This window comes from Myotis brandtii, unplaced genomic scaffold (assembly GCF_000412655.1).
Source record: "Myotis brandtii unplaced genomic scaffold, ASM41265v1 scaffold174, whole genome shotgun sequence".
Classification (NCBI taxonomy): Eukaryota; Metazoa; Chordata; class Mammalia; order Chiroptera; family Vespertilionidae; genus Myotis; species Myotis brandtii.
Window position 1 is genome coordinate 1,403,200 of NW_005356437.1, and position 14,221 is coordinate 1,417,420.

At 35.9% G+C, this 14,221-nt stretch overlaps 1 protein-coding gene across 7 annotated transcripts in view; it reads left to right on the forward strand.

Annotated features, from left to right (window-relative positions):
- Positions 1–14,221, forward strand: part of CAB39L (calcium binding protein 39-like) — a 181,906-nt gene that overhangs the window by 88,938 nt on the left and 78,747 nt on the right. For all 7 annotated transcript variants that reach the window (XM_014537204.1, XM_014537203.1, XM_014537205.1 and 4 more), the window contains 2 exons: positions 7,413–7,554; positions 10,960–11,124. In XM_014537204.1, coding sequence (XP_014392690.1) covers positions 7,444–7,554; positions 10,960–11,124 — 276 coding nt within the window. In that variant the 5' untranslated portion in view covers positions 7,413–7,443. The remainder of the gene's footprint in view (positions 1–7,412; positions 7,555–10,959; positions 11,125–14,221) is intronic.

Consider the following 14,221-nt stretch of genomic DNA (forward strand, 5'->3'; position numbering starts at 1 on the left):
TTAATTTTGGAAGCAACCTTCCCTGTCCAAGCCCACAGGACATTTCTTTCATTTTCATGTGCTGCTTCCCCCCCGCCCCCTCCGCCATTAAATAGAACTTACATTTTGTGTTGTTTATTCTGTTTATTTATTCTTGAAAGTGGAAAAGTACAACAGGGCCACTGTCAGTTCACGGGCATCTGTGTGCTGTATGGCCCACTGTCACCACTAATGCTGGAGGGCAGGTTTTGTACGAGGCCCTAACACAGTTTTCAGTGCCCAGGAGAAGTCCATCTGGTGTCAGTCTGTTGGCCTAACATGGCATCTTTTCTTGTCCCTTTTTCCTGCTTTGCTGAAATATAATGTATGTTCTAAAAACTCTGAGGTACACTTTATGAAAAAGTACTACTATCAATTTATCCCCAGAAGGTACCATTTTCAGGTCTCCTTCATGCCTTTTGTCTCCATCTTAAGCATTTTATTTTCAGCCATGATGGATAGAAGGAGTTAAAAGATTCAGAATGAATATGGATAAGCAATAAATAACCTACAGCTCACTGTACATGGCCTATCTAATTTAAAAATATTTTATTCTATCTTTTATAACCCCCCCTTTACATTATGGGGGTTCCTCTAAAATTTAAAAATAGAATTATCATATCCAGTAATTTCACTTCTGAGTATTTATCTGGAAAAATAAAACACTAATTCAAAAAAATATATATGTACTTCCATGTTTATTGCAGCATTATTTACAATAGCCAAGATATGAAAACAACCTGTATCCATTGATGGGTGAGTTCATGTTGGAAAAAAAAAATATATATATATATATATATTAGAGGCCCGGTACATGAAATTCATGCACTCGGCGGGGAGGGGGGTCCCTCAGCCCAACCTGCACCCTCTCATTAGAGGCCCGGTGCACGAAATTCATGCATGGGGGTGGGTCCCAAAGCCTGACCTGCACCCTCTCCAATCTGGGAGCCCTCAGGGGAGCCCTCTCCAATCTGGGAGCCCTGACGGCTTAGGCCCACTCCCCGTGGTTCTCTGCTCTCTGTGGGACCTGGCCGCTCCACGCCTGCTGCCCAGAGGCTCTCTGCGGCTGGGGCGGGATGCTTACCTTGTCACCACAGGGATGACGCAGGCATCCTGCCCCAGCTGCTCTGCGTGCACGCACGCTGCCCAGAGGCCCTCCGCGGCCAGGGCAGAACACTTGTCTCGAAGCAAGTATTCCGCCAGGCCGCTCATGCTGCCTGCTCTCAGTGGCCACCCCCACAAGACTGGGGGACTCCAGTGGGGCTGAGGGGACTGGGCGCCACCATCTTGTGGCTATGGGTGCTGTCATCTTTGTAATGGAGTGACGGTTAATTTGCAAATTACCCTTTTATTAGATAGGATATATATTAGGTGTACTGGTTACAAATAGCGAATTTTGTAAAAGAAAACACTATAATTTCAAGAGAAACCTCGAAAGTGCTTTATTCAAAGTAATGTCCATCACTAGCTACACATCTCCCCATCTTTCAGGTAATTTGTGTATACCGTCCCAATAGAACTTTTCTTGTTTTGAGACAAACTATTCAGAGACCCAATTTTCTACTTCTTTGTATGTTGTTTTTTAAAATATATTTTTATTGATTTCAAAGAGGGAGGGAGAAGAAGAGAGAGGTAGAAACATCAATGATGAGAAAGTCATTGATCGGCTGCCTCCTGCATGGCCCCCATGGGGGATCAAGCCCGCAACCCAGGCATGTGCTCTTGACTGGAATTGAACCTGGGACCCTTCAGTCTGCAGGCCGACGCTCTATCCACTGAGCCAAACCAGCTAGGACTCTTCATATGTTTTGAAGTGCTGCTCAGAAAGTGCATGTGCCATCGATCTGAACAAGTGGTAATCTGAAGGAGCAAGGTCTGGTGAATATGGTGGGTGGGTTAATACTTCCCAGGCAAGATCTTTTAACATGTCTTTAACTTGTTTTGAAGTGTGTGATGGTGCGTCATCATGAAGCAAAATTACTTTGCTGTGTCTTCTGGAACATTTGGTCATTTCATGATCAAAGTATGGTTCAAATTGATTATTTTTGTCGGTAGCGATCAGTATTAATGGCTTCACCTGGTTTTAGAAGCTCATAATACACCACACTTTCCTGATCCCAACAAATGCAGAGCATTGTCTTCTTTCCCAAGCAATTTGGCCTTGCAGTCAATGTTGATGGTTGACCTGGATCAACCCATGATTTTGTGCATTTGGGATTCTCAAAATAAGTCCACTTTTCATCGCCAGTCACTATTCGATGCAAAAAAGACTTTCATGCTGTTGAAGCAACATTTTACTGAGGACTTTTCAGTTTTCCATTTGTCTTTTGTTCAGTTGATGTGGCACCCATTTTCCTTCCTTTAAAATCTTTCCCATTGCTTGTAAACGATTGGAAATTGTTTGCTGAGCAACGTTTACTCTTTCTGCAAGGTTTGACATGCATCTTCATCCAATAATGCTTGTAATTGTTGGTCTTCAAACTTTTTCAGTTAACCTGGACGTTCTTTGTCTTTCACATCGAAATCATCACTTTTAAAGCATTTAAACTAGCGTTCACAAGTATCTTGAAATGGAGCATGTTCACCATAAACTTCCCGAAGTTTTCAGCAGCACTTTTCTTCAAAATAAAGTAATGAATTATAACTTCCCACAAATGCTCTTTTTTGAACATGAAATTCAACATTTTTAAGTGTAAAAATATCTATGATGTTAACACCTTCAGCAAATTTGACATATGAAGTTTTGAAACTTGTCAATACAACAAAATAGCATACATATCAAATCGCATATATATCAACATATGTGTAATTCCCTCTATTGAAAAAAATCCACATTATTAACTGGTACACCTAGTATACACACACACACACACACACACACACACACACAATGGAATATTATTCAGTCATTAAAAAGAATAAATTTTTGTCATTTGTAACAACATGGATGGACCTTTAGGGCATTATGCTAAGTGAAATAAGTCAGAGAAAGATAAATACTATATGATCTCACTCATGTTGAATCTAGAAAACACCACCAAAACAAAAATAAGTTTATATATTAAAGAGAACAGATTGGTGGTTGTCAAAGGCATAGGATGCCAGTGGATGAAATGGGTGGAGGTGGTCAAAGGTACAAACTTGCAGTTATAAAATTAGTAAGTCATAGAGATGTAATAAAAAATAAAATACAGTAATCAAACTGGTGTAAACAAATAAATATAATGTATCTGAGCTTTCCCAGTGCATTTGGCAAATTTTTTCTTGATATCTTCATGAATGAAATGGAAAATTATGAATTAAATGATATGATGAGGTGAATTCACAGTTAAGCTAAAAAAAAGTGCGTCACCCCAAGAAATTCAATAAAAAGAAAAAAGAACCCTTGAATTTACAGATAGGAGAAATGATACACACATAAGGGTGATAACTTCTGAATCATACTGATCAGTTAACAACAACTCAGAAATAGATGAGGGTTTAGGTCTGATTATTAGCAGGTAGTGTTGAGTGCTGGTTGGCTCATTTATTAAATAAAGGTGCAGTGAATGATATGATTAGGGTGGGTGCACATGGAGTGACCAGCACAATTGCTCAGATTATGGAAAGGGCAGCCTCAAATTTAAAATTATGGGGACAGGTGTTCAGTCTGGGGGTGAGATGGAGCTGGCCATGGTCTGAAGAGAACAGTGTAGGAAAGAGAGCTTCACATTAATTTGTAGGAGACCTGGGGGGCTGTAACTGCATGGTTTGAAAGTATGGGTTTTGATTTTCCTCAAAACAGGCTCCCCAGAATTGAAGACTAATGATCCCATGAAATTTTAGAACATTATTAAACTAAGTTTATGTTAGAGCTATTATGATAATAGGTACATTTAAAATATGAAAATAATAAATTCAAAAAAAGGGAATACTATATTAGAGGCATTATATATATTCTATGTTAATTCCCACTGTTATTAATTTCATTGCCCCTAAAATATTTGCTTTTCCAATTAATAATTAGCTCCAAAGAGCAGGGCTTGTGTTTTTCTATCCCTATGCTTAGTTTTGTTCGTTGAGTACGTGAATGAATAAATGAAGAAATCAACAGGCAAATGAACAGTTGGGCTACAGTGAATCAGGAAATGCTGGCTAACTGTTATAGTAATACTAGAGGTCCAGTGCACGAAATTCGTGCACTCGGGGATGGGGGTCCCTCAGCCTGGCCTGTGTCCTCTCACAGTTCACAAGCCCTTGGGGGATGTCCGACTGCCATAGAGGCAGGAGAGGCCACAGCACTCGCCAGTTGTGAGCCTGGCTTCTGGCAGAGCAGCTCTCCCCCTGTGGGAGTGCATTGACCACCAGGGGGCAGCTCCTGCGTTGAGCATCTGCCCCCTGGTGGTCAGTGTACATCATAGCAACCAGTCATTCCACCGTTCAGTCGATTTGCATATTAGCCTTTTATTATATAAGATAATGTCCTGAAAATGTTTATAATTTTAGTGGAATTAGCATTAGAACTAGCTTGTTACAGTGAGAATTGAGCAGAGCAATGGGTAACTGACAAAAGTCATGTCATATCATATATATATACCATATATAATTTGTACTCTGTTTTGATGTCAGGGAGTACATATTTAGTTGAAATTCCTGTAGTTGACTATCTGTTCCTTAGTGTAGTAGAACTACATAGAGAAAGATAATACACAAATACATTTAGCCATTAAAAATGTGTTAATGTTAGCTTTAGTTCAGTAGATAGAGCATTGGCCTGTAGATCAAATCCAGGGTGTGATTTCATTCAAGGGTACATACTGTTGCTCTCACATCGATGTTTCTGTCTTTCCCTCTCTCTTCCAGTCTTCCTAAAAATCAGTGGAAAAATATCCTCGGGTGAGGATTAACAAAAAATAAATAAAAATTTGTTAATGTTAAATATTTGAACACTAGAGGCTCAGTGCACGAAATTTCCTAGGTGTGACTGGCGATCAGGGCTGATGGGGGCCTTCTGGCTGCCGGCCAGGCCTTCCTATGTTCCATGCCGCCCCCAGCTGGTCAGCGCACATCATAGCGAGTGGTCAAACTCCCAGTCTCCTGGTTGAACTCCTGAGGGGACAATTTGAAAGTTAGGTTTTGATATATATATAGATTGAGTATTTAAAATTCAAAAAATAATTTTTTTAATATATTTTATTGATTTTTTACAGAGAGGAAGGGAGAGAGGTAGAGAGTTAGAAACATCTATGAGAAAGAAACATCGATCGGCTGCCTCCTGCACACTCCCTTCTGGGGATGTGCCAGGTACATGCCCTTGACCGGAATCGAACCTGGGACCCTTGAGTCCGCAGGCTGACGCTCTATCCACTGAGCCAAACCGGCCAGGGCAAAATTTATATTTTTAAAAAATGTGTAAGTGGCTCAGGAATTTAGAAGTGTCTAGGACACAATAAAGACAAAATTATATCTCAATTATTATGTCTTTCTGTATAGTGAAATAATTCATTAACTGTTATGGAACGTTTTGTAATAATGGCAGCTAAGCATTATAGAGTACCTCACATCTACTAGGCCCTGTGCAAGGTGCTCTGCATGCCTTTAATCCTTACAACAGTCCTGAGAAGGAGATGTTATTATAACCATTTACAGGTAAAAACACAGAACTTGGAGAGATCACATACTGTGCCCAAGAGCACCCAGGGTAGTAATCAACAGACTGTTTACTTTGTCCAACCATCTAATGATCATTTCAGCACCTACCCCACTTCCACATTACATACACTTTTTAAATATCCTTTGCCTTTATTTATGTTTAGGCCTGATTATTAAAGAAAGACCTAATGCATATTTATCATTTTGTTCTTGTATTTTATAAAGGGACAGGACACAATGTTCTTCCAATGTTCTTTCTTTTTTGCACCTGAAACCACCCACTGAGTCTCACAGTGTGATCTTCACATACTTTATCTTTCAGTGCTGAGTCAACTTTCTGAATCAGTTTTAGAGACTGATTGGGGTCCTTTAACATTCTTTTAAAACTTATCCTTGCCCTAAAAGTGGACAACTTCCCCCTTATATTTACCCTCCCACATTGGGAAGTTAAGGCATCCCTACTGAAAACATGAAATATTTTTTTAAGTCTTTTGTTTATTGTCAAAATTTATACCAACAGTTGTAATTTATACTTCATAACATATACTAGTATGTATCCCATTGGAATTCTTGATCACAGTCAATACTGAATGAATTTATTAGAAGGATATAAGGTAATTCACAGATCTATCAAATACTAGGGAACCAGATTTAGGAAGTAGGAATCTAGGAGGATGAGGGATTTAGAACCACAGCCAAGGTTATGCCACAGGAATAGCTGGTTAGAAGAGCGCTGTTATCAACTGGTATACATGTTTGTGTACACATTTACATATAATATTCTTCACTGTTAATAAGAAAAATATTAAGAGAAATTGAATTAACTCAAAATAATCAATAGGGTATTGGTAAAATAAATTATAATAATTAAGAAGAACTTATCAAAGAATTATGTAATGTATCTGTATAATGGAATACTATATTGCAATAAAAATATTACAGACCTAAACATGCACTTATAGAATAATATTCAAGATATAAAAAGTTCGGAAAAGTTACAAAATACTATATTTAGAACTATTTTATTTTAAAACATATTTACTTTTATATGTATAGAAAAAAACTCAGGAGTAGTATATTCCAAACTGATAATTGGTATCTCTGGGTCATTTGTTAATGGGAGCCTTTGATTTATTATACCATATTTCTGTAATGCTTGAAATATTTTTGCTAATAGATGTAAAGTAAATGAATATAAGACAATGATTGCCACATTTGGCTTCCTCTGCTGTATGTAAATTGATGTTCTCAAAATCAAGAATTGATACTCCTTGCCCTTCTCTCTTCACCTTCTGCCATGGTAGTCCTCATTTCATCAATGAGTATAGTCAGTTGAATATTTAAAGAGTGAAGAACAGACTCTACATTGCTGTTGAGTGGAATGCTTTTAAATATCGCCTTACCATAGTATGTGGATCTTAATTCCACTTTAGTTTTATATGTTTTATTTTATCTACTATTATTATTAGCATCAGTTTTTAGTCTAAATATCAGGTTATTCTCTAAAGGTATTCTTTTTTCCATTCTTGCATAATACTTGTATTTCTATTATAAGAAAAAATTTTAACTTAGAGAAAAAACTTTTAGGTAAAGTTTAAAAATATTTTTCATGTGTTTAAATTCGGCATAAAACTTGATGAAACTCATTTTAATTGGATTTTAATATAGCAAATTACTGAATTGAAAACTTAAGTCATTTTAGTATAACAATTTAATCATGTTAAGAATAAGTTAATGATTTTTATTTTTTTATTTGTTTTTAGCATTCCATATTGGAAGAAGAGATTTCTAAAGATGAAAAAAATGCCTTTGTTTAGTAAATCACATAAAAATCCAGCAGAAATTGTGAAAATTCTGAAAGACAACTTAGCCATTTTGGAAAAGCAAGACAAAAAGACAGACAAGGTATGAGCTAAAATAATAACATTATTATTAAAATATATTTATTCCAAGACCAAAAACCAACATAAAAGTTTAATGAAGTACCCCAAATATGGTCTGTGATTTACATAGGGTCTCTGTAAATACATTTAAATTTATTTTAGGTTTTATGCATCTGTTAATTGTTGAGTCTATTGTCTTGAACTCTTGGTATATCAGGACAACCCTCTAATCAACTAAAATTTCTTTATTAAAATTTTTTTACTGATTTAGAGAAAGAGAAGGAGAAGAGAGAGAGAGCGCGTGCAAGAGAAACATTGATTTATTGTTCTACTTTTTTTTAAAATATATTTTTATTGATTTCAGAAGGGAAGGGAGAGGGAGAGAGAGAAACATCAATGCTGAGAGAGAATCATCCATCAGCTGCCTCCTACCCACCCCACACTGGGTACCGAGCCTGCAACCCGGGCACGTGCCCCCAGCCAGAACCAAACCCAGGACCCTTCAGTCCACAGGCTGACACTCCGTCCACTGAGCCAAACCAGCCAGGGCTGTTCTACTTCTTTATGCATTGGTTGATTCTTGTATGTGCTCTGACTGGGGATTGAACCTGAAACCTTGGTGTATCAGTACAATGCTCTAACCAACTGAGATACTTGACCAGGGTGGTCTTGAGCTCTTGATTCATTATCTGGAGCCTCTGACCAACCCTGGATTCCTCTAGACTACATAGCTTAAAAATCTAAGTGGTTATCTATATATATAAAAGCCTAAGCAACTGGCTGACCGACCAACCAGTAGCTATGATGCACACTGACCACCAGGAGGCAGATGCTTAACGCAGAAGCAGAAACCACAGGCATGGAAACATGGAAGAGACTGATGAATCTCAGAGGGAAGCAGGGAGGGAGGAATGGGGGAAGAGATTAACCATAGATCTTATATGCATACTAGAGGTCCAGTGCATGGATTCGTGCACTGGTGGGGTACCTCGGCCTGGGCTGCACCCTCTCGCAATCTGGGACCCCTTAGGGGATGTCAGAGAGCCAGTTTTGACCTGATTCCCTCAGACCAAGCTGAGGGACCCCACCAGTGCACAAATCCATGCACCAGGCCTCTAGTACTGGTATAATATTATATTGGCATGAAGGGTAAAAAGCTTTTATTTAAAGGTTAACTGATAGTTTCTACTGCAGTAGAACATTTTAACATTGTTTTAAAATCCTACCATGTAGTGCTTCCGCATTGGAAGGACTTTTTAGTGTTAGTATCTATAAATTAAATACCCTTGAGTGCAAAGTGTATTTCTGTCTCAGTGTCTGATACAATCTTGTGTTCTTATAAGGATGTAGAAGTATATTTTTCATCCTACATCTTGTAAGTAATATAGAAATATATTTTAATCCTAGTGTACTTGTAATATTGAACCAACTATTGGTCCAAGTAGAAAAAAAAGACCTTTATAAGAGTAATTCTAAATAACAAAAGAGAGAAAACTTTTTAAAAAACATAAAAAGATACTCATCTTCATTAGTAATCAGAAAAAGTCCAATTAACTGCAGTATATTCATAATATACATGTTCTACCTTGGCAAAATTGTCTAATGGTGTTAAGTATTGACAAGTATGGAAAGCAATAAGAACTTTGATTCACTATGAGTGTAAAGTATAAATTGGTTTTTGGAAACAAGGTTAGTATATTATCTGTTAGATAGAAAGACATGCATGTTCTTGCTAGATATAAACTCTAGAGATATTCTTGAACATGGTCCCAGACTGCATGTACAAGAATGTTATAGTATCGTGCTTTGCATAATAACCCCTCAATGGAAACAACCCAAATGTCCAACAACAATAGAGCTGATAGTGAAGTGGTGCCACCATCATTGGAATACCATAGAAAATGAAAATTGAAGAACTGCTGCTTACATGCAGCAGCATGGATGAATCTCACAAATACAGTGTGGAGTGAAAGAAGCAAATTTTAAAAGAGTACAGGTATTATTCTAATTCAGTAGAACTAAACTATATTGTTTAGGCTACAAACATAGGTAAGAAAACTACAAAAATGTAAATAAATTTTTATCACAAAAGACATAAAAATATTTACTTTTAGGCTGAAAGAGAGCTATTCAGGTAACTTCTGGGGTACTTAAATGTTTCTTGACCTGTGGTATAGTCACACAATTTAAGAAACTTCCAACCTCTAATAAATAAGGATTGCTTCAGTCAGATCATAAAATGTATATGTAAATTATTTTTTTAAGTAGTGTCACATTACTATGTAGGGTTATTTTTTTAATATATTTTATTGATTTTTTACAGAGAGGAAGGGAGAGAGATAGAGAGTTAGAAACATCAATGAGAGAGAAACATCGATCAGCTGCCTCTTGCACATCTCCTACTGGGGATGTGCCTGCAACCCAGGTACATGCCCTTGACCGGAATCGAACCTGGGACCTTTCAGTCTGCAGGCTGATGCTCTATCCACTGAGCCAAACCGGTTTCGGCGACTATGTATTATTTTTATATTACCTTATTCTTTTTATTCCCTTCAATTATAATGATTAGAATAGTATACTTTAGATTTTATACTTTACATATATATTTTTAGTGGTCAGCAAATCAAATTGTTAACTAATGGTCTGTTCTTCTCTCCTCATCTGTATTAACTTTTTTAAAAGTTTTCATTGAGATATAATTTACATACCATATACTCCACCATTTTAAAGTGTACAACTCAGTGGTTTTTATTATACTCTCAAGGTTGTACAACCATCACCACTATCTAATCCCAGAACATTTGTATCATCCCAAAAAGAAACTCTGTACCTCATAAGCAGTTATTACTCATTCTATCTCAACAGGCCCTAGTACACACTTACCTACTTTCTATCTCCATGGATTTTCCTATTATTCTTTATATATAGTGAGGGATTTTTTAAAAGTTTTATAGATAACAAAAAAGATAATGTCTGTGTGAGAGAAAAGTGTATCAACAAAGAAAGTTTATGCGTTTTAACAATTTATGATTTTATACCTAGACTACTTAAAAAAATCGGAAAAACCTTAGCAAATGTTTTAAAGACTAGTAGCTACTGATAGGTCTTTAAAATAGAGTCATTTTAATTTCAAAAGTTAAATTTACAATTAATTACTATCAAAATGGACTGTGTCTGAGTATGGTTTAAGAGAAAATATTTTTTTCAATTATGCTGGCTAACTAGAAATACTAGAAGTCTTTTTTAGATATAAATTTTAGTAACTTTTTAAAATAAAAAACCAGTGCTTACTAAAAGGTTTTTGTTTGTTTATAACTGTACAGTGTTCTTTGATCATAAATATATAGGGATTAATAAGTGGTTTTTATTTGTTTATAGCCTGAAAATTTTTATTCACTTAAGTCTTAGCATACTTTTTGGTCACTAGGCTTCGGAAGAAGTATCGAAATCACTGCAAGCAATGAAAGAAATTCTGTGTGGTACAAATGACAAGGAACCCCCAACAGAGGCTGTGGCTCAGTTAGCACAAGAACTCTACAATAGTGGGCTGCTGGTGACACTGATAGCTGACCTACAGCTGATAGACTTTGAGGTAAACTATCTGTAAGAGTATTATATCTCTGCTTTTCAATTTTAATATGTATGACTATTAATGTTTGATTTTAATTTTTTATTACTGTTTATTATTTTAAACGTTTTTCTAAAACTCTAAAATCATTTTTAAAATTAAAAAAATTTTAAATATATTTTTTAAATTGATTTCAGAGAGAAAGGGAGAGGGAGAGATAGAAACATCAATGAAGAGAAAGAATCATTGATTGGCTGCCTCCTGCATGCCCCCTACTGGGGATGGAATCACTGATTGGCTGCCTCCTGCATGCCCACAACCTGGGCATGTGCTCTGACTGGGAATCAAACTGTGACCTTCTGATTCATAGGTTGACGCTCAACCACTGAACCACACTGGCCAGGCAGTTTTTTTAAAATTACAGTTGACAGACAATATTAGGGTCTACAGCAGAGTAATTAGACATTTGTATAGCTTAATGAAGTGATCACCCCAATGAGTCTAGTGCCCATCTGACACTACACATAGTTATTACAATATTATTAACTATATTTGCTATGCTATACTTTACTTTCCCGTGACTGTTTTTATAACTGGCAATTTGATCATCTCATTCCCTTCCCCTTTTCACCCATTACCTCCAATACCCTCTCATCTGGCAACCATCAATTTGTTTTCTGTATCTGTGAGTTTGTTTCTATTTTGTTTGTTAGTTTATTTTGTTCTTTAGATTCCACATATAAGTGAAATCATTTGGTATTTGTCTTTCTCTGTCTACTTATTTCACTTAGCATAATACCCTTTAGGTCCATCCATGTTGTCACAAATGGCAAGATTTCATTCTTTTTTATGGCTGATTAATAGTCCATTGTATATATATTGAGAATATACATTATATATATATATATATATCACTTTTTCTTTTCTTTTTTTTAAAAATAAATTTTATTGATTTTTTACAGAGAGGAAGGGAGAGGGATAGAGAGTTAGAAACATCGATGAGAGAGAAACATCTATCAGTTGCCTCCTGCACACCTCCTGCTGGGATTCTGCCCGTAACCAAGGTACATGCCCTTGACCGGAATCGAACCTGGGACCCTTCAGTCCGCAGGCCAATACTCTCTCCACCGAGCCAAACCAGTTAGGGCCTCACTTTTTCTTTATCCATTCATCTATTGAACACTTAGGTTGCTTCATGTCTTGGCTAATATAAGTAACGCTGAAATGAACATAAGGTTGCATATGTATTTTCAGTAAGTGTTTGGGATTTCTTTGGATAAATACCCATAAGTGGAATTTACTGGGTCATATGATAGTTCTATTTTTAATTTTTTGAGGAAACTTCATACTACTTTCCATAGTGGTAACACCAATTTATGATCCCACCAACAGTGCACAAGGGTTCACTTTGCTCCACATCCTCACCAGTACTTGTTTGTTGAGGTATTGATGATAACCATTCTGACAGGTGTGAAGTGATATCTCATTATGGTTTTAATTTGCATTTCACTAATGGTTAGTGACATTGAGCATCTTTTCATATGTCTATTGGCCATCTGTATGTCCTATTTGGAGAAATGTCTATTCAGGTCCTCTGCCCATTTTTAAATCAGATTGTTTGTTTTTTTGGAGTTGAGTTGTATGAGTTCCTTATATATTTTGGATATAACCCCTTTTTGGATATATCATTGGCAAATATCTTCATCCATTTAGTTGGTTGTCTTTTCATGTTGTTGATGGTTTCCTTCACTATGCAAAAATACTTTAGTTTGATGTACTCCCATTTACTCATTTTTTCTTGTATTTCCCTTGTTCAAGGACACATCTAAAAATATATTACTAAGAGTGGTGTCAAAGAGAAGCATTAGCTACTCTTCTGTTTTCTTCTAGGATTTTTATGGTTTCAGGTCTTACATTTAATTTTTTAATTCATTTTTATTTTATTTTATTCTTGTATATTGTATAAGAAAGTAATCCTGTTTCATTCTTTTACCTGCCTGTCTAGTTTTGTCAACTTCATTCATTCATTTTTATTGTTGACAGTATTACAGGTGTCCCCTATTCCCCCCCTTTTTAACACCATTTATTGAAGAGACTGTCTTTACCCCATTGTATATACTAGCTTCCTTTATCATAGATTAATTAACCATATAGGTGTGGATTTTTTTTCTGCGTTGTCTATTCTGTTTCATTGATCTATATGTACGTTTTTATGCCAGTACCATGCTATAGTATACTAAGTAGTTTGATATCGGGTAGCGTGATACCTCGAACTTTTTTTTTTTTTCAAGATTCCTTTGGCTATTCAGGGTCTTTTGTGCTTCCAGATATTTTTTAGGATTATTTGTTCTAGTTCTGTGAAAAATACCATTGGTATTTTGATAAGGATTTCATTGAATCTGTAGATTGCTTTGCGTAGTATGGACATTTTAATAATGTTAATTCTTCCTAACCATGAACACAGTATATCCTTTCATTTATTTTTATCTTTTTCAATTTATTTCTGCAATGTCTTAGAGTTTTCTGAGGACAGGTCTTTTATTTTCTTGGTTGAATTTATTGCCACATACTTTATTCTTTTTGATGTAATTGTAAATGGGATTTTTTTCTTAATTTTTCTTTCTCTTATTTTGTTGTTGGTGTATAAAAATGCAATCAAATTCTGAATATTAATTTTGTATCCTGCTACTTTTCTGAATTCATTTAATTAGTTCTAATAGGTTTTTTTTTTGTAGAATCTTTAAGGTTCTCTCTATATAGTAGTATGTAATCTACAAATAATAACAGTTTTATGCTTCCTTTTTTTTAAAAGAAGTTTTAAATAGTATATCATTTAGATACAGACTTTTCCTTTTTTTTAATTAAATCTTTATTGTTCAGATTATTTCTACAAATAACAGTTTTATGCTTCCTTTTTTTTAAAAGAAGTTTTAAATAGTATATCATTTAGATACAGACTTTTCCTTTTTTTTAATTATTAATTTATTGTTCAGATTATTACATTTGTTCCTCTTTTTTCCCCCCATAACTCCCCTCCACCCAGTTCCCACCCCACCCTCCGCCCTCACTCCCCACCCACTGTCCTCATTCATAGGTGCGCGATTTTTGTCCAGTCTCTTCC